Consider the following 19,584-nt stretch of genomic DNA (forward strand, 5'->3'; position numbering starts at 1 on the left):
ACAGGTCAGACAGTTATAGAAAGATCAAATCGTACTATAAAGGATATGCTAAACAAACAGAAAGGGATGAAAGATACCCCCAGAAATAGATTGCATAATGCTTTCTTAACCTTGAATTTTCGTAATGCTAATGAGGAAGGAACAACAGCAGCAGAGCAGCATTGGATAATGGAAAAAACTTCTGAACTAAACCAACCTGTTTATTTCAAAGATGTGCTGACCTCTCAATGGAAGCCAGGAGATGTGCTACATTGGGGAAGGGGTTTTGCTCTTATTTCCACAGGAGAAGAAAAATTGTGGATACCATCAAAATTAATAAATGCTCGATTTGAAGAGGAGAAACCTCTTGGAAAGGAGAAATGACAGCTCATCTACAATGATGATATTCATACAGGTGGTAAGAAAAACATATAGAATGGGGGCAGGGTTCTGTTCTTATCTCCACAGGAAGACACTCATCTTTGAAAAATTCAAGGAACCCTGGATATTTGAATACTGACAGATGGAAAAATAACTGACCAATAGGGACTATCAAGAAAACTGAATAGGTCTGTAAGTAAAATATACTAAATCATATTTCTAAATTTATAGAGCTGGTTTTGGAGTTGGACTCTGGCTCAGTCCCTAATTCCAAGCCTGTTGTTAAAAGAAAAACCCAGAGTTTCTGGAGTTTCTGTCTCATGTCAAGAGTCATGATATGAGACAGAAAGAAATATGAGTTTAGAAAACATCTTTGCATTTCTTCATATCTGTCATACCTTTCATTAAATATATCTATCATGCCTTTCATTGAATATATGTATGTCTGAATATGTCTATATGATCAATGTTTAAGTTTTCCACAACGAACAATAAGTTTTTCCTGCAGTGACATTTGAAGTTTCCAGGAAGAAGATGGGGCCCCATAACAACAACTCCACCCAGTTGATATGATGTCATGATACTGATAACGCTACTACAAGACCTGTTTTGGGTACCAGCTGCACAAGACAGTTCCAACTTGGTTAGCTGAAATGGTGCACATCTGTACAACATTCTGGCCATACCTCCACAAAATACTCAGAGACTATTTGCATTTTTAAAAGACATTGATCTTGAAATTTAACCATCATTTTACTTTCACAGGATTTCCCCTAGAAAGAACGTCGCCCCCATGACAGATGGAAGTAATTCTAGAGGATGACATCCCCTCTCCCAGTAAAGTTTGTCCTTGGGTTTAGGGACATTATTTAGGGGTTGGTTATAATTAGTATATGGATGAGGGTTGGGGGAGGAATTTTATAAACTCAGGGATCTTTTTGAAAAAAAGAAAAAAAAGAGAAATAATTGGATGATGGGATAATAGATTGGTACTTGTGAGTTATTGTTTTTTGACAAATATATTGGTATTGATTCTTGTATATTGATACTAAGTGAAATTATATTGACTATTGTATGCATGCATGCTTCTACCTCTGTTTAAAACATTTTTTATGTTTTGATATATATTGTATCGATATATGTATATTTATCATATTGCATTGTAGATTTCTACCTCTGATTAAGATACTTATATATAGATATACATATTTACCATATTGCAATGTATATTGTACTTGTACATTGTTTATATTTAGAGGTCATATTGTCCTCATTTATTGCACAGTTGTTTATTGTCTTAGTCTTTAAGTTAGATAGGTATTGAGAATTATATAGATTAATAGTCATCTATGTTTGTCATTTATAATTAGGCTAATCAGTTCTTTAGATACATAGAGGTTATATTCAGTATAGATAGATAATTTTCAACCTCTTCAAAGAGCTGTAGAAAATGGCCTTTAATCTAACTCAGAGTTTCGTGGTAGTGAGACATAATCGCTCCTGGCATCACCGATCTATTCCTGAGAGAATGTTGAGCACCAAAGACACTCTACCTGGAGCCTTTCTTCTTGGCAGAACTGGCCTTTGGGTAAAGAAATGCCCATACCTCAATTACTGATGGAGTTACAGAGTATCCATAAATGGATAAAACAAGACTGTCATATCCTGCCAAGATAGGGTAAGATAGTTTTGAAAAGTTTTTTGCCTTTGAAAATGGTATGTCAGTAACGTTAGGCCTTAGCCAAAGTTGGTTGCTTCAATGCTGCAAACCTGACTTTGGGTGGCTGCCCAGGTAGCCAGTTGTCTCTGTGATTTGTTACGTTCTGGAAGTTGTTTGACTGCACTTCCTAATTACTCAGGTAACATTATTCCCTTCTCAGATCTTCAATGGGGTTGAAGATTATATAAACATAGTTACTTTCCTTTCATGACTTGGCCAAGTTATTTATTATACAAAACTTAAGCTAGTTAGAATAGGATATTGATACTTATTGTATATAATTTTGTAGGTTTGTACTTATTGTATATAATTTCATACTAGGCTTAGAACTTTCTTACTTAAACAAAAGGGGGAGGTGCTGCGGGAGCTCCTTCTGCTCCTTCAGCCAATAGCCACTGAGATACCAGCCCATTGGGGCGTGGTCTCTCTCTCTTTAAAAAAAAGCAGTGGCTGTCCTCCATTCTCTCTCTGGCTTCCAGCTCAGCTTCCGGCTCCTAGACTCCTTTCCTGATCATGCAGAGGGGCTGTTGTCTGGGACGGTAATCTGTAAGTTTTTTCCCCTTCCCCTTTGAATAAATAACCATTCTATTAATCATAATTCCAAACTGGTGTGGGATTGTTTGTGACTTATACTTTCACTCCCCAGTCTCCTCCCATACTAGATCCCACCATAACTCCACTCTGCCCTCTCTGGAAAATGGCAGTAGTTGATGGCATTATGAAAGTCCATGTTCCCTTTTCTCTTCCAGATCTTTCTCAGAGAAGCAGCTGGGTTCCTTTTCTACTAATCCTTCTGCTTATATTAAAGAGTTTCATTATTTGTCCCAGGCATATGATTTAACCTGGCTACTAAGTCATCCAAGCTTCTACCATGGCCCAATATACCAGACTAGATCCAGCCTCCCCAGCAGGAGCCATGGTCCTGGCTACCCATTTTATTTCTCAGTCAGTACTAGATATTAGAAAAAAAATTAAGAAAGGGTGAGGAGGGTCCCCAAATCCCTATACAGGAATTGGTGAAAATGGCCTTTAAAGTTTTTAATGCTCAAGAAAAAACAGCTGAGTCTTCCTGACGGACAAGGCTGCAACAAGCAGTTAATCTGCAAGCTCAGGCTTTAGCAGCTGCCCTAAGGTCACAGGAAGGGGGACAAGGGAAGCCAACCACAAGCCTCTACCCTGATGGAGCCCAGCCTAAGTCAATATCACTGGCAAGCTGTTACAAGTGTGATCTAAATGGCTATATGGCACGATACTGCACTAAACCTCCTATGAGGTCATGCCCCATCTGCTAGCAACATGGACACTGGAAATCACAATGCCCCCATGGGGGCTTGTACTCTATGTCATGCCACGGAGGTTCAGCATCTCCAACATCGACAAGTGAGACTGTGCCAGCCTTCAAACTTCTCAGCCTTGCAGAGGACTGACGCTGCCCAGACTTGGTATTTCCTGTAATCCTGTTCAAGCCTAGGGTAAAGCTGCAGGTAGCGGGTAAGTCCATTACTTTTCTTTTAGACACAGGAGCTACATATTCTGTTTTAACATCTCACTTAGGCCTTATTTTCACCTCACCAATTTCAGTTACAGGGGTAGATAGGACCCATTCCTTACCACTTAAAACTTTGCCATTGCCCTGCATTTTTGCAGGACATTTTTTTTTCTCAAATTCTTTCTTAGTGATAGCTGCTTGCCCAGCACCTTTACTGTGTTGAGATATCCTTAGCTGCTTCAGGGCTCACATTAACTACCCCCACTCTCCTGAATCATACTTTTTTCTCACTTTAAAGGCCTCACAGGTTCCTACCCTAGACTATTCTGTCCCTACTCTCCCTTATCCAGTAGATCCCCAAGTGTGGGTCACTTCTACTCCTGTGATTGTTACTCACCACCAGTCCTAGTTCACCTTAAAGAGCTTTCGTCCTTCCTTTCCAGACCCTAGCTTCCTATTTCTAAAACCCACCACCAAAATCTTAAGCCTATTATCACCCATCTCCTATCTCAAGGACTTTTAATTCCTTAGCCACTCACGTTGCTACACTTCAGTTCTTCCTGTGCTTAAGCCCTTAGGCTGTCATTCCAGTTCATCTCGCTGGTTAACAACTCACACAATCTCCTACCTAACATCCCTCCTACCACCACCTACTTTACAGTTCTAGACCTAAAAGATGACTTCTTTACTGTCCCTTTACACCCTGACTCATTTTCTCTTTGCCTTAACCTGGGAGAACCCTGACTCCTGGTCCTCCAGACAGCTTATATATACTGTTCTCCCTCAGGGTTTTCAGGACAGCCCCATTTATTTGGCCAAGCTCTGGCTTGAGATCTCTCAAACTTTGACACAGTTTCTAGCATGTTCCTAGTACGTGGATGATCTACTTCTCTGCATTTCTACATTGTCTCTGTCCCAAAGGCCACCTCTGCACTCCGGAACTTCCTCGGATCCCTGGAATATCAAGTTTCACCAAATAAGGCTCTCCTACAGTGGTATATTTGGGTGTTCAACTTAGCCCGGGGTCTAAGACCCTCACCTCTGACAGAGTCCAGGCACTGTGGGATTTACAGCCTCCAACCACAGGGGCTCAGCCCCTGCTCTTGCCCTTCCAGACTCCAGAAAGCCTTACCATCTCCATACAGATGAGAGGTCAGAAGTAGCCATGGGTGTTCTAACCCAACAGGCTGGGCCTTTGAATCTGGCTGTTGTCTTTTTATCCAAACAGCTGGACTTCACTGTCTGTGGATGGCAACTATGCCCTGGCAGCAGCAGCTGAACTCACTAGGGAAGCTCTCAAGACGGCCTTGTCTGGGCCAATCACAGTATATTCCACTCACCACCTCTCAGACCTTCTGAGATACACTCCTCTCTCTCTCTCCTTGGGCCTTCATGAGTCCAGGCTTTTCACTTACTATTTCTAGAAACCTCCCAAATTACTTTGGCTTCCAGTCCCGCCCTAAACCCCACAACTCTCCTTCCCCTTCCCTCCCCTCTGGTACCTCCTCTCACTCTTGCTCAGAGGCTGTAGAGGTTTTAAATTTAACCCAGGCCAGGGCTTCTAAACTAGCCACTTACAGATCACCAACTCACCCTGTTTGTTGATGGAAGTTCCCTTATAGAAAATCAGGAAACCCACAGGCAGTGTATCCAGTGGTCACTTCCACTGACTAAGCGACCTGCCGATGGGAACCTCCTCACAAAAGGCCAAATTAATTGCCTTGACTAGGGCACTCCAAATAGCCAAGGGCCAATGGGCTAATACCTACATTGACTCTAAATATGCCTTATTAATAGCCCATACTTATTCTGCAGTCTGGAAGGAAAAGGACTTCCTTATTACCAAGGGCATTCCCATAGTTAACAGATCCCATAGTTAACATAGCCAAACTTTTGAAGGCCCTCCAGCTCCCTGCAGAAGTAGCCATTATTCACTGTTGGGGACACCAAACCTCTAAGGAACCAGTGGCCTTGGGCAATGCCAAGGCTGACTCAGTGGCCCAGGGGCTGGCCTCCAGCTCCTCAGATTCCACATAATATATTGTGTTCTTAACTCCCTCCTATCAGCCCTGTTACCAACCTAAAGAGAGGGACAAGCTTATAAAAAGGGGGGGCCACAAAAACAAAGGATGGATGGTTCTATTTAAATAATCGTCTCATCCTTCCTCAAGACCAGGCATTGTCGATCATTTCAGACATGCACCAGATCTTACACATAGGCCCCAAAGCTTTGTTCTGCTTCTTGGAGCCCCTTTCTGACCCCCACCCATCTCCGAGACTCTGTTTTACAGGTTCACTCCTCCTGTCAGACGTGTGCCCAGGCCACCCACAAGGGGCTCTCCACAAACGTCAATCTCTACACCAGCTTTGCAGACGCCAACCAGGAGAAGATTGGCAGGTTTTCACTCATATGCCTACTCATAAAAAACTCCGTTATCTCTTAACACTTGTGGAGACTTTTATGGGATGGATAAAAGTGTTTCGAGTCTCCAGGGAAACAGCAGATGTGGTGGCTCAGGTACTCCTGGACCACATCATTCCTTGGTTTGGTATCCCATGAACCATCCAGATGGACAATGGACCAGCCTTCACTTCCAGGGTCATGAAGCTTGTGTTAGAAACTTTCAACATCTACTAGAAATTCCACACCCCCAATCATCCACGATCCTCGGGAAAGGTGGAGAGGGCCAATGGACTCATCAAACAACAGCTAACCAAGCTCTCCATTGAACTCAGGTTATCTTGGCCCTCCCTTCTCCCCATTGCCCTTACTCGCCTCAGGGCCACCCCATGTTCCCCTATGGGCCTGACCCCTTTAGAGGTGCTTTATGGCAGGCCCTTTCTCCTTAACCATCACCTTCCAGTTCAAACTCCTCCACTGGGGGTACCTACCCTACCTCTCCCTTTTAAGGTTCCTTCTCTGTTCACACGCTGACAGTTGTCTCCCTGCCACCACACCAGAGGACCCTAATGCCCCTAAACTTGCCCCACTCTCCCCAGGGGACAGAGTACTCCTCAAACAGTTAACTCCTAGGTCTCTTGAACCTTGATGGACAGGACCTCACACGGTAATCCTCACTACCCCCTCGGCTGCCAAGCTCTTGGGACACCCATGCTGGTACCATCTCTTCAGGCTCAAGCGGGCACTTACTCAGGACGCTTGGTCTGTCCAGCAGACAGGACCTTCCACCCTCTGGTTTTCCAGGATGCCACAATGAAGGGCCTACCTGCTCCTCATCCTGGCACACTCATCTTGGGTGATAACAATATTTTTTTCTCCAGTCACCTGCCTTCTTACCTCCTCCAAGGAACAGATACCTGGCATCTCCAGGATGACAGTAAACAGGATGCCTTTCCAGCCACACCTCTTGCTGAGTGTGGACCCACCAATACCCAGCTCTCCTTGGCATCACCCCATGCCCACAGGAAGTAGCCAGACTTGAGTTGATGCCCCTTTATCCAAAGAGAGCCTAAATGTTAGTCAAAATATCACCTCAGCTTCCTGTTACCCCTTATACAAACAGTCTGTAATGTAAATCTCAGTCTCCGGCCTCCATCTTTGGAGGCCCCACCACTGTGCCCCTTGCACCTTGACCCCTCCCTGAGCTCCTAACAGTGTCCTCTTTCTACGTTAGAATATTTTACATGGCCCTGGATGCATAGAAAAATCAAATATTTACTGATAATAAATCATAAACTTATCTTAAAATAGTTCTTTGATTTACATATAATTGACCATTTCTAATAATAAAGATGAAATTAATTTTCATATTAATGAAATGGATATACTTCTTTTAATATAAATCTTGGGTGATTACTTGACACTTATGGACACAGAGAATCTTCAACAATTTTCAGGTCAATATTAATTTTTTATTGTTAATATAGAGAATGCTGTTTCACATAAATATATAGCATAAAACAGCAAAAGTATATTAAGATCATTTCAGAAATTGGTGGAAATTCTACCTAATCCTAAGTCAAAATTCATGTAACTTTTTTTGTAATATGCCTGTAACCCTCAGGTTCCACAGGAAAACTCAAATGGAAGAAAACTGAGTCACAATTATAAACTGGGAAAAAATAATAGTGTTAACATTTTTAAATGGATATTTAATACTTTCTAGCTCCAAAGAGATGGTGCCAGGGGCATGATTAGAGACCGGAAGAGCTTCAATCTGCATAGTGTGGCTCTAAGGAAATCAGGGCAATTTTCAACTACTTTAGCACACAGAAATCAAGAGACCCTTTCCTGTGGACTTGGAACAGACCAGGACTGAGCGGGGTAGCCACTGTGGAGACAGGTGGGGCTTCCTTCCCCTATACTTGGAGACTGGGATTCCCATTCCTTTGTTGTCCATAAGACAAGCAAAACTTGATTCTGTCACCACACCCTTTCATAATTGTCCACTAGAAAAGTACATATCATGTCTTTAGCTCAGGCTCCTTCTAGCGCGTGGTACTCTCCTTTCTTCTTCTTCCTCTTTTACTGTTCCACGGGTAATAAGGCACTCCAAGAAGAGTAGACGTGAACATCAAAAGTCCTCTCAAAAGATGGTAGGTCCTGAATGTGCTGCTCCCTGGCTTTGTGACTCTCGGCAAGTTACTTCACATTTCTGTGCTTCAGGGACCATATTAACAAGAAAATATTAATGTTATTCTTTTTTAAAGACATAAGGGTGGGGGGAGGCAAGAAAGGGAGAGAAGGAGAGAGGCAGAAGTTGCCTCTCCAGAAGAAGGGCAGAGAGAGAGGAGGGGGAAGAATAAAAGGAATTTAGAGACAAAAATGTTAAGTATACCATAAGAATAGGCAAGGAATACCTCCGTAAAGATGGTGGGACTTAGTCACTTGACCTGCCCTTACTTAAGATGGCGGTGAGGTCACCTGAACTTAGTCAAAATGGCGGTCGTCACATGTTGTATGGAGAAACCATGTTTCTAGAGTTGCATGAATTTTAAAATAACAAGAGAGACATACAGGCCGTGTGAACATACATTTGAAACAGAATTACATCCGTGTGACCACACCACTCATATTCAATAGCTTAGCTGCTCACATCAAGGTAGACTTGTCTTCCTACAGATTTCTAACCCACACGATCTTCTAAAGCCTGGCAGGCCCTGCACTAAACAGCAAAAGGCAGATATGACCCTCAATGACCATGAAGGATGCTAGGTGCCAACCAAGTAAGTTCTCTGTCCTTTTTTAATTAATAACTCAAGTAAAATTTTATCCTTCTTGGAGATCTCTGATGCAATTTGACAGCTGAGAAGTTTTGTCACTCAAAAAAGACAACTTCACCAAACAAATTTCGGTAAAATACAAATACAAGTTTTTAAGGCATGTACATGCAAGTTATAAAGGTGTGAGGACAAATACAAGTTATCAAAATTCTCGCACTGCCTTTCATAGTCTTAAAGATACCTTTCATTATGCAAAAATATCTGTCACAGTCATTCTGACATAAATATCCTACTGTTATATAATGCATCATGGCATAAATATGCTGCTGTTTAAAACTTATGCTTTCACAAACCCAAAGAATTCTTGTGAGTTCCAAGGAGCCGAATTGAAGATCAACCTTAAACGGGTCAGATACACCCTTCTCAATTCCCTGGTCCTGAAATATTTTTCTTCCTAAACTTAACTTTGTCCTCTGTTCTGCCAACACCTTGTCAGGCCCAAGAAACACCAGACAGTTCCATACCACAAGCCCTGAACAGAAGTAAAGAGACTAGCTACCTCAGGATGTGACCAGCACCCAGGTTTCTCAGGTCCCTCCCTGCAAGATGATGCCCACAAGTAAGCAGGAAGCAGTTTTTATAATCGGCCATTCCAGTTTCTTTAACCTATTGTGCCTAACTTCCTGGTTTTTTATTATAAGAAAGAGATGGGAATGTTATGATCTGGCCTGGTCTGCCACCTGGGTACCTTGTCACTTTAAGAGACAAGCCCCACCCACTCCCAACCCTCTCCTTCTACTGAGGCAAATTGATCTCCCGCCTCCTCCAGCCTGTACTCTCTCCCCATATTTCTCCTAAAGAGGTAATTTCTATTCTTTCTCTCCCCCTTTTCCCCCCATACCTCTCTTTCTTCTTCCCCTTCTCCCCTTCCCCCTTTCATTTCCCTCCATAGCCTATTTTAAAAATTCTATACCCAAAGTCTCTCTCTGTATGATGTATCTGTCTGTCTCTCACCCACCACCTGCCATGGTGACCTGCCAAAACCTCACAGGAATTGTTGAGGCCTGGGGGTCCCACTGAGGCCTCAGGTCACCTGCCACTAACCCCAATGGGACTGGCTGCCCCTCATAGGATTGCTACCCCTCAAGGGATCAGGTATTCCCTCCCTTATATCTTTAAAAAGAGTAACAATTAATAACTACCTACTTTTTGGGGTTATTATGGGGTTGTGATACTGCAATATGACAAAGAAATATATATAGTCTTCACACTATTTCTTGGCACAAATCTCCTAAAAAATTGGGATTTCCTAATCAAAGCTGATCCTTTTTTGCTATTTATTTTAAGTAGAGTTCAGCCATGCCTGAGTTTATCTTATTAAGATCATATTTAGAAGCTGAGAACTGATTGCCAGAGGCACCAATTATGTGACTAAGAATCAACCTTTGAACTGAATCAAAGACCTGGATATTAATCCATATACCTTCGAACACCTGCTTTTTGTCAAAGAAGCAAAAAAATATCAAATGGAAAAAAGAAAGCATATTTAACAAATGGTGCTGGCATAACTGTATATCAACATGTAGAAGAATGAAAATAGAACCATATCTATCACCATGCACAAAACTCAAGTTCAAATGGATCAAGGACCTCAACATAAAGCCAGCGACACTGAACCTCACAGAAAGAGAAAGTGGGAAGTACACTAAAACACATTGGCACAAGAAACCACTTCCTAAATATAACCCCAGTAGCACAGGCACTGAGAGAAAAAAATTAATAAATGGGACCTCCTGAAATTGCAAACGTTCTGTAAAGTAAAGGACATGGTCAACAATACAAAATGACAGCCTACAGAATAGAAAAAGATCTTCACCAATCCCACATCAGAGAGAGGTCTGGTCTCCAAAATATACAAAGAACTCAAGAAATTGGTTATCAAAAGAACAAATAATCCAATAAAAATGGAGTACACCTAAACAGAGAACTATCAGCAGAGGAATCTAAAATGACTAAAAGACACTTAAAGAAATGTTCAAACTCCTTAGTCATCAGAGAAATGCAAATCAAAACAACCTGGAGATTTCATCTTACACTTGTAAGAATGGCCAAGATGAAAAAACACTGATGACAACTTATGCTGGAGAGGTTGTGGGGAAAAGGGAACACTTATGCATTGCTGGTGGGAGTGCAAGCTGGTACAACCCCTTTGGATGTCAGTGTGGAGATTTCTCAGAAAATTCAGAAACAAATGCTGCGAGAGCTCCTTCTGCTCCTTCAGCCAATAGCCTTTAAGATACCAGTCCACTTGGTCATGGTCTCTTTTGCATTAAAAAGCAGCAGTAGCCCTGCACTTGCTCTCTTGCTTTGGGCTCCCACTTCCGGCTGCTAGACTCTCTGTTCCTGTTCATTCGAAGGGCTGTTGTCTAGGACAGTGATCTGTAACTTTTCCCCTTAAATAAATAACCTTTTTATTAATCATAATTCCACACTGGTGTGGGATTGTATTGTGACTTACGCCTTCATCTGGCGCTCAACAAACGTTTGGTTTTAGAATCACACAGCTCTACTACCCACCACCAGCTTGGAGTGCACCTTGCTAGCCCCTCCCTCAGTCATCCATGGCCTGTGCATGGAGCCAGCCAGTTCATTTGGATATAGAATTCTCATAAAGCAGTGGCTTTTCTTGCTACAGATAGGCTGTGGTTCTTTATATTATCTCATTACTTACCTCAGAGCAGCTTCCAATCCTCCTGCCACTGCACACTGCACATAAATTCAGACAGGATACAGGCTTTCCTGGGTGCCTGCTGTTATCTTGTTATCCCTGTGCTCCTGTGGCTGCTGACTGATCAGGGCCCACCACAGTATAAACAGTTTGATAACTGTTTTTTGATCTAAGCATATCTTTCAGCATTTTGCACTAAAATCAGATTCATACCAAGCACGTGATTCCAACTGTGTCGCTGTGCCCAGCTGGGTTAGTTTTGTAGGTGGCCTGCAACATCTACTGGTAGGTTATGGTTATTGATCCTAATCCAGCTAAATAAACCACAGTAAGATTTAATATCCTAAATATAGATCATAAGTTCTTAATTTAAAAGGGCAGTATGTTAGACATCCTAACCATCCAAGGTTTCAATAGCCTCTTTACTTACAGCATGTGTGAAGTTTTACAAGACTTATATGATGTCTCTTCTACGTCATTAATCTTAATTCTGGGGATTAGGTTTGTCCTCAATATTTTTTCTTAAAAAAAATGGTTTGACAATAGGCCTAAGAATGAAGCATTTTTAGAAATTGTGCAGTCTTCACACACTGAAATCACATTTCTAAAGAAGAGTTTGGGAATCTGAAGAAGGATACGACTTCATTTAATAGAAGACTAAGCACTCTGGAGAAGAAAACAGATGATTTGGCACTAAAAAAGAAAAACAATAAATGACGGTGGGTAGTGAAACATTATTTGAGAGAATTCGCACTGTTGAATGTATTAATCAGACTCTGTCAAAGAGGTATGACAGATTGACAGAATGTCTCTACAGGAAGGTAATATGTATGTTATAAAGATTATGTCCAAGGAAAAGACATTATCTCTACTGGAAAGACTTCATACCTTGGAATCCTCAATTAGAGCAGAACACTGGACAGGAAATTCAGGCATTACAAAAGGCAATGGTAAACAAATTTTTAAAAATTGAGGAAATTATCGAATTTGATGACCAGGAATAAAAGGTACAAAGACAAAATTTAACCTCATTGGTACGTAAAAAGTCTCTGGGATAGCTTGCCCAGAGTTCTGCCTGCCTTTCCAGTAATAACAACAGAAAAAGTATCTGGCCCCAAGTACCCTAAAGTTGTCAAAGAATATAAATGGGAGCTCAAACATATGACTTATCTAAAGGAAATAAAGCAAGCAATTGCAGCTTATGGACTACAGTCATCCTTTGTTAGGGAGATGGTCAAAACCTGAGTTTTCAGCAACAAAGTAACTCCTCAAGATTGGGCTCAGTTACTCTCAGCAGTCCTAGAAAGTGGACAGCAATTACTTTGGAGGTGCTTTTTAAAAGAGGAGGTGAGAATTTTAGAACAACAAGAAATGGACTTGAGATTTCCCTAGATCAAATTCTAGGTAAAGGACCTTACTCTGATCCTAAGTATCAAGCTCTTTATGATGACTACACCTTGTCCCTATGTAGCTTTAAAGATTTGGGACAGGATTCAGGAACTAGGAAACACAGTTGAATCATATCTTAGGGTAAAACAGGGTCAGAGAGAAACTTCTAGTGACATATTGCAAAGACTGTACAAATAGGGGTAACTGACCCAGCAGCTAGACATATAATAATTGAACGTTTGGCTTATGAGAATGCCAACATTGAGTGCAAACAGATTTTTGGGCCTTTAAAGATCAGATCAGCACTCGTGGATGAATGGGGACATACAATGAATGTCGAGACACTTGATTATGGTACTGAAGCATGGGTAGGAGAACCAATTTCCAATGTAAAAGACATCAAAATACCAAATATTTTAATTTTGGTAGACTGGGACATATGAGAAGGGATTGTAGACAACAGATTCCTAGGAATAATACCTCCCCTGGGAATGGCAGAAATAGGAGGACTCAGCCTTCAGGAGGTGTGGCAAAGGCCAACATTGGACAAATGAATGTAGGTCAATGAAAGATCGACAAGGCAACCAGATACCATCGGGAAACACCATGGGGGGGCCTCTTGCAGGCCCCCATGATGAATGTGGTTCAGTAATTCTAAGTTACAGTAGAGAATTGTCTCACCAAGAAAATTAAACAAGTCCAATGCCTGCTGTAAAAAGAAATACTGGTCTGAATGGTGGGTAAAATGTGGAGGATGAATCAAAAAATCCAGTAGGACAGAGGAAATGTATATTTTGGCAGACTTCTAAAAACAATCAAAGCATTTTTATAAATGGCATTTTTATTGAAGGCTTATTACACATGGGTGCAGATGTAAGTATCATTGCTCCAGAATCTTGGCATCTGAATTAGCCTCTTCAAGAGGTAGATGTTCAGTTCCTGGGAATTGGAACCCTATCTCCGGTAAAGCACAGCACAAGATGGGTTGAATGCATAGGGCCAGAAGGGCAAATAGGAAGCCTAAGGTCATATATAGGCAATATTGCAGTAAATTTGTGAGGTCGTGACCTACTACAACAATGGAATACCCAGATTAACATTCCTGTAGCCCCCAAAACTTATGTTTCTGAGGAAAATATTAAAAGATATTACAGATGACAGACACCAGCCATTTGGTTGTACAAGAACACAAGGCAATTGATAAACCCTCAGAGGTACCAACAGCCCTACCTTTAAAATGGTTAAATGAAAAAACAATATGGGTTAAACAGTGGCCTCTAGCTGAGGAAAAGTTGAAGGCTTTAGAACAGCTGGTACAAGAGCAACTAGATGCTTGACATATAGAAGAATCTACCAGCCCTTGGAATTCTCCTGTATTTGTTGTTAAAAAGAAATCTGGAAAATGGTGACAGATCTATGGACTATCAACAAGGTTATTCAACCTATAGGCCCTCTACAGTCTGGAATTCATCTGCCTTCTCTGTTACCAAAGGGATGGACTCTCATAGTTATTGATATAAAGAATTGTTTCTTCACTATACCTTTACAAGAAAAGGATAGAGAAAAATTTGCCTTCACAGTGCCTACTTACAATAATTTTCAGCCTACTAAAAGATACCAATGGACCATCCTCCCACAGGAAATACTCAATAGCCCCACCTGTGTCAATACTTTGTCAGCCAGCCATAGAACATAATTTGTAAGCAATTTCCTAAGTCTGTAATCTATCATTACATGAATGACATTTTTTATATGATTCAAATAGAAACACTTTAGAAAGGATGTTAGAAGAAGTAAAGAAAGTCTTGCCTAAATGGGGATTACAAATTGCTCCTGAAAAGATTCAAAGAGGAGATTGTTAATTACCTGTAACGAATAGGTTTACAGAAAATAAGGACACAAAAGGCACAAATTTGGAGAGACTGGTTGTGGACACTTAATCAATTTCAACGATTATTAGAAGACATTTACAGTATACAACCGGCAGTTGGGATAACACCTGATCTAATAATTCATTTAAACAAAGCCTTAGATGGTGATAAAGACTTGAATAGTCCCAGAGAATTAACAGTTGAAGTGGAAAAGGAATTGACAATTGTTGAGGAGAAATTACAGGAGGTACATATAGACAGGGTGAATCCAAATCTTAATTGGATTCTAGTCATATTGCCTTCCAGAATTTCTCCTACAGGAATTTTAATGCAGAGGGACAATATTATCTTGTAATGGATCTTTATGCCACATAAACCAAGTAAAAAATTTAAAACTTATGTGGAAAAAGTCTCTGAATTAATTATAAAAGGTAAATTGAGACTTCATCAATTAGCAGGTATACACCCAGCCGAGATTATAGTGCCTTTTACTGCTGATGAAATAAAAAAGTTATGGGAAGACAATGAACCTTGGTAAAGGGCTTGTGTTAATTTTTTGGAGAAATTAATAGCAATTATCCCAAAAATGATAGACTTAACCTTATAAAAAGAACTTCCTGGATTCTTCCCCAAACTGTATGTGATGCACCAATAACTGAAGCCCATACATTTTATATTGATGCAAATAAATCAGGGAAGGCAGGTTACAAATCAGATGAATTGAGTAAGGTGGAACAAAGCCCTTATACTTCTGTCTAGAAGGGAGAATTATAAGCTATTCTTACAGAACTAAGGGATTTTTAAAGAACCTCTCAATATAGTTACTGATTCACAATATGCAGAAGGAGTTATCTTGCATATTGAAACTGCTGAATTTATACCAGATGATACAGAATTGACTTCATTATTCATCCAGGTGCAAGACATAATCACGAATAGGCTTTGTTCTATATATATATAACACACATCTGATACCATATGGGTCTGCCAGGTCTTCTAGAACAAGGTAATGCGGAAATTGATCAATTATTGATTGGAAGTGTGTTCTGGCCTCTGAATTTCATAAAAACATGATGTCAACAGCAAAAATTTAAAGAAAGAGTTTTCTATTACATGACAACAAGCTAAGGAGATTATAAAGAGGTGTCCTACTTGCTCTTTCTATAATCAAGCACTACTACCTGCAGGGACAAACCAGAAGGCCACTCAAAGGAATGAAATCTGGCAGATGGATGTGTTCTACTTTATGGAATTTGGTAAATTAAAATACGTAACCACACCATAGGCACACATTCAGGTTTTGAATGGGCAATTGCCTTGAGCTCAGAAAGACTGACTCAGTAATCACACATTTATTGGAAGTTATGGCCATCATGGGTAAACATGCACAAATAAAGACAGACAATTGTCCAGCATATGTATCTAAGAAAATAAAGCGGTTTTTTTGCTTATTATAATATAAAGCACATTATAGGTATACCAAATAATCCTACAGGTCAGGCAGTTATAGAAAGGTCAAACCATACTATAAAGGATATGCTGAATAAATAGAAAGGGATGGAAAATACTCCCAGAAATAGATTGCATAATGCTTTATTAACCTTGAATTTTCTTAATGCTAATGAGAAAGGAACAACAGCAGTAGAGAGGCATTAGATGAGAAGAAATTTCTGAATTAAATCAACCAGAATATTTCAAGGATGTGTTAACCTCACAATGGAACCCAGGAGATATACTACATTGGAGAAGGGGTTTCGCTCTTGTTTCCACAGGAGAAAAAAAATTATGGATACCATCAAAATTAATAAAGATTCGTTTTGAAAAGGAGAAACCTCTTGAAAAAGAGAAATGATACCACATCCACAATGGTGACAATCATACAGGTGGTAAGTAAAGCTCATAAGGGTTAGTGCAGGGCTCTGCTCTTATCTTTGCAGGAAAACACACATCATCAAAAATTCAAGAGATCCTGGATGTTTGAATGCTTACAGAAGAAAAAATAACTATCCACTAAGGAGCATCTAGGAAACAGAATATGGTTTATGAATCCAGGTATGGGTTCCACTTACATTTACACACACACACACACACACACACACACACACACACACACACACATATATATATATATATATTAATATACTCAGCTGATTTTGGAGTTGGACAATGGCTCTGTACTTCTCTAAATTCAAGCATGTTGTTAAAAGGAACATTCAGAATTTCTGTCTCATATTGGGAGCCATCTGGTACAAGACAGAAGAAAGACTTTAGGAAAAATTTTACTTTCAACATGCCTTTTTTGAATATGATATATTTTTCATTGAATGTATGTTTATATGAATGATGTTTAAGTTTTTCATGATGAACAATAGATTTTCCTACAGATCCTTTTCCACAGTAATCTTTGATATTTCTTTGAAGAAGATGGGGCCCTACAGCAACAACTCAACCTAGTTGAGGTGACATCGTGATGTAGACAACACTATATAAGACCATTTCCTTTTTTGGGTACCAGCTGCTGAAATGGTGCACCTTCTCATGTCATTCTGACCAGAAGTCCAAATAAGAACTTTGAAAAAAAAAAGAAAACTATCTATTGACTGCTCAGAAATTGTTTGTAACTATACTAGACAGTAATTTTGAAACTTAACCATCACTTTAATTTTGCAGTATCCCATTAGGAGAACATCATCCCCATGACAGGGGGAAGCAATTCTAGAAGACAATGCCCCCATCCCAAAAAAGTTTATCCATAGGGTTGGGAATACTGTTTAGGGGTTGTTGATTATTACTTGTATTAGATAGAGGGTTGAGGTGAAAACTATGTTTGTTAAAAAAGGGGGGAGGAATAGTATTAGTGGGTAATAGAGTGAATACTTGTGAGCTATTATTCATGGGTAGTTTACATTGGTATGGTTTTGTATATTAATACAAGTTCAAATTATATTTCTTATTTTTATTTACATTATTTGTACACCTATGCAAAGTTATTCCGTAAGATTGTATATATGTATGTTCTTATCTTTAAGACATTTTGTATATTTATACAACTTTTAGAATATATTTTCATATTACATTATATATTACTCCTACCTCTGATCAAGATACTTATAGATTGTTTACATTTTGAGGTCATTGTCCTCATTTGTTGCACATTTGTTTACAGATTATTTTACATTCTGACATGAAGCTTTAGTCTTTAAGTTATACATGTATTAATTATTATAGGTCAATAGTTGTTCATGTTTGTTGCACATACAGTCAGATCAATTAGGTTCTTTCGATACATAGAGATTATATTCGGTCTAGATAGGTAATCTTCAACCACTTCAAGGATCTGTGGAATGTGGCATTTAAATAACTTAGGTTTCTGTTGACATGAGACATAACTGCTTCTGCCAGCACCAATTTATTCCCGAGAGAATGTTGAGCACCAAAGACACTCCACTTGGAGTTTGTTTTCTTCTTGGCAAAACTGGCCTTTGGGCAAGGAACTGACAATGCATCAAGTTACATGATAGATAGAAATGGATAAGCAGGACTGTCTAATCTTGCCAAGACAGGGTAAGATGGTTTTGAAAAATTTCCTGCCTCTGAAAATGATCTGTCAGTTATACTAGGCCATAGACAAAGCTGGTTGCTTCAATGCTGTAAAATGATGCTTTGGGTGATTGCTCAGGTAGCTAATTGTCTCTGTCCTATACTGCTCACTTTGGAAGCTACTTGATTGTACTTCCTGCCTGCTCAATATTATCTCCCTTCTCAGACCTTCAATAGAGTTGAAGATTAGATAGTTGTAGTTACCGTCCTCCTATGACCTAGTCAAGCCATTTCCCATCTAAGACTTAGACTCCTTAGGATAGAATGTTTATTAAAACATTTAGCATATGTTCCTAGCTTAATATTGTTTATGCTGATTATAATTCTAATCCTATATTTTATATCTGTTCATAGTGTATATTGTTTTGTATCGGGTTTGGAACTCTCTTACTTAAACAAAAGGGGGAGGTGCTGCGGGAGCTCCTTCCACTCCTTCAGCCAATAGCCTTTAAGATACCAGCCCACTTGGTCATGGTCTCTTTTGCTTTAAAAAGCAGCAGTAGCCATGCTCTCACTCTCTTGCTTCTGGCTCCCACTTCCAGCTGCTAGACTCTGTTCCTGAGGGCTCAGAGGGCTGTTCCTCTCACTCAGAGGACTGTTGTCTAGGATAGTGATCTGTAAGTTTTCCCCTTAAATAAATAACCCTTTTTATTAATCATAATTTCAAACTGGTATGGGATTGTTTTGTGACTTACGCCTTCAAACAACCTTCCTCAAGACCCAGTAATACCACTTTTGGGTATATAGCAAAGGAATCTCAATCATGCCACAAAGACATGTGCTCAACTATGTTCATAGCAGCATTGTTTGTCATAGCCAGAACCTGGAAACAACCTAAATGCCTCTCAACCAAAGAATGGAGGATAAGGAAAATGTGGTACAGTTACACAATGGAGTACTACACAGCAGAAAAAAATTACGACATCTTGAATTTTGCAGGCAAGTGGATGGAGCTAGAAAATATCATTTTGAGTGAGGTAACCCAGACCCAGAAAGACAATTATCACATGTACTCACTCACAGGTGGTTTTTAAATATAAAGCAAAGAAAATCAACCCACAAATCACAATTCCAGAGAACCTAGACAACAATGAGGACTCTAAGAGAGATTTACATAGATCTAAAGTACATGGGTGTAGAAAAAGGCAAGATCTCTTGAGTAAATTGGGAGCATGGGGATCTTGGGAGAGGGTTGAAGGGGAGGGGAGAGGCAGAGGGAGCAGAGAAAAATGTAGAGCTAAAT

At 40.0% G+C, this 19,584-nt stretch overlaps 1 protein-coding gene across 6 annotated transcripts in view; it reads right to left on the minus strand.

Moving 5' to 3' along the window:
• The window catches only part of Slc9a7 (solute carrier family 9 member A7), a 218,940-nt gene that overhangs the window by 25,043 nt on the left and 174,313 nt on the right, over positions 1–19,584 (minus strand). The window contains exon 15 of one of the 6 annotated variants that reach the window (XM_048461543.3): positions 7,421–8,190. The exons of the other annotated variants lie outside the window; for them this stretch is intronic. Coding sequence (XP_048317500.1) covers positions 8,173–8,190 — 18 coding nt within the window. The 3' untranslated portion in view covers positions 7,421–8,172. Of the gene's footprint in view, positions 1–7,420; positions 8,191–19,584 lie in introns of those variants that run through there. 6 annotated transcript variants of the gene reach the window in all.

Source organism: Myodes glareolus, chromosome X, assembly GCF_982192425.1.
Source record: "Myodes glareolus chromosome X, mMyoGla1.1, whole genome shotgun sequence".
Lineage (NCBI taxonomy): Eukaryota > Metazoa > Chordata > Mammalia > Rodentia > Cricetidae > Myodes > Myodes glareolus.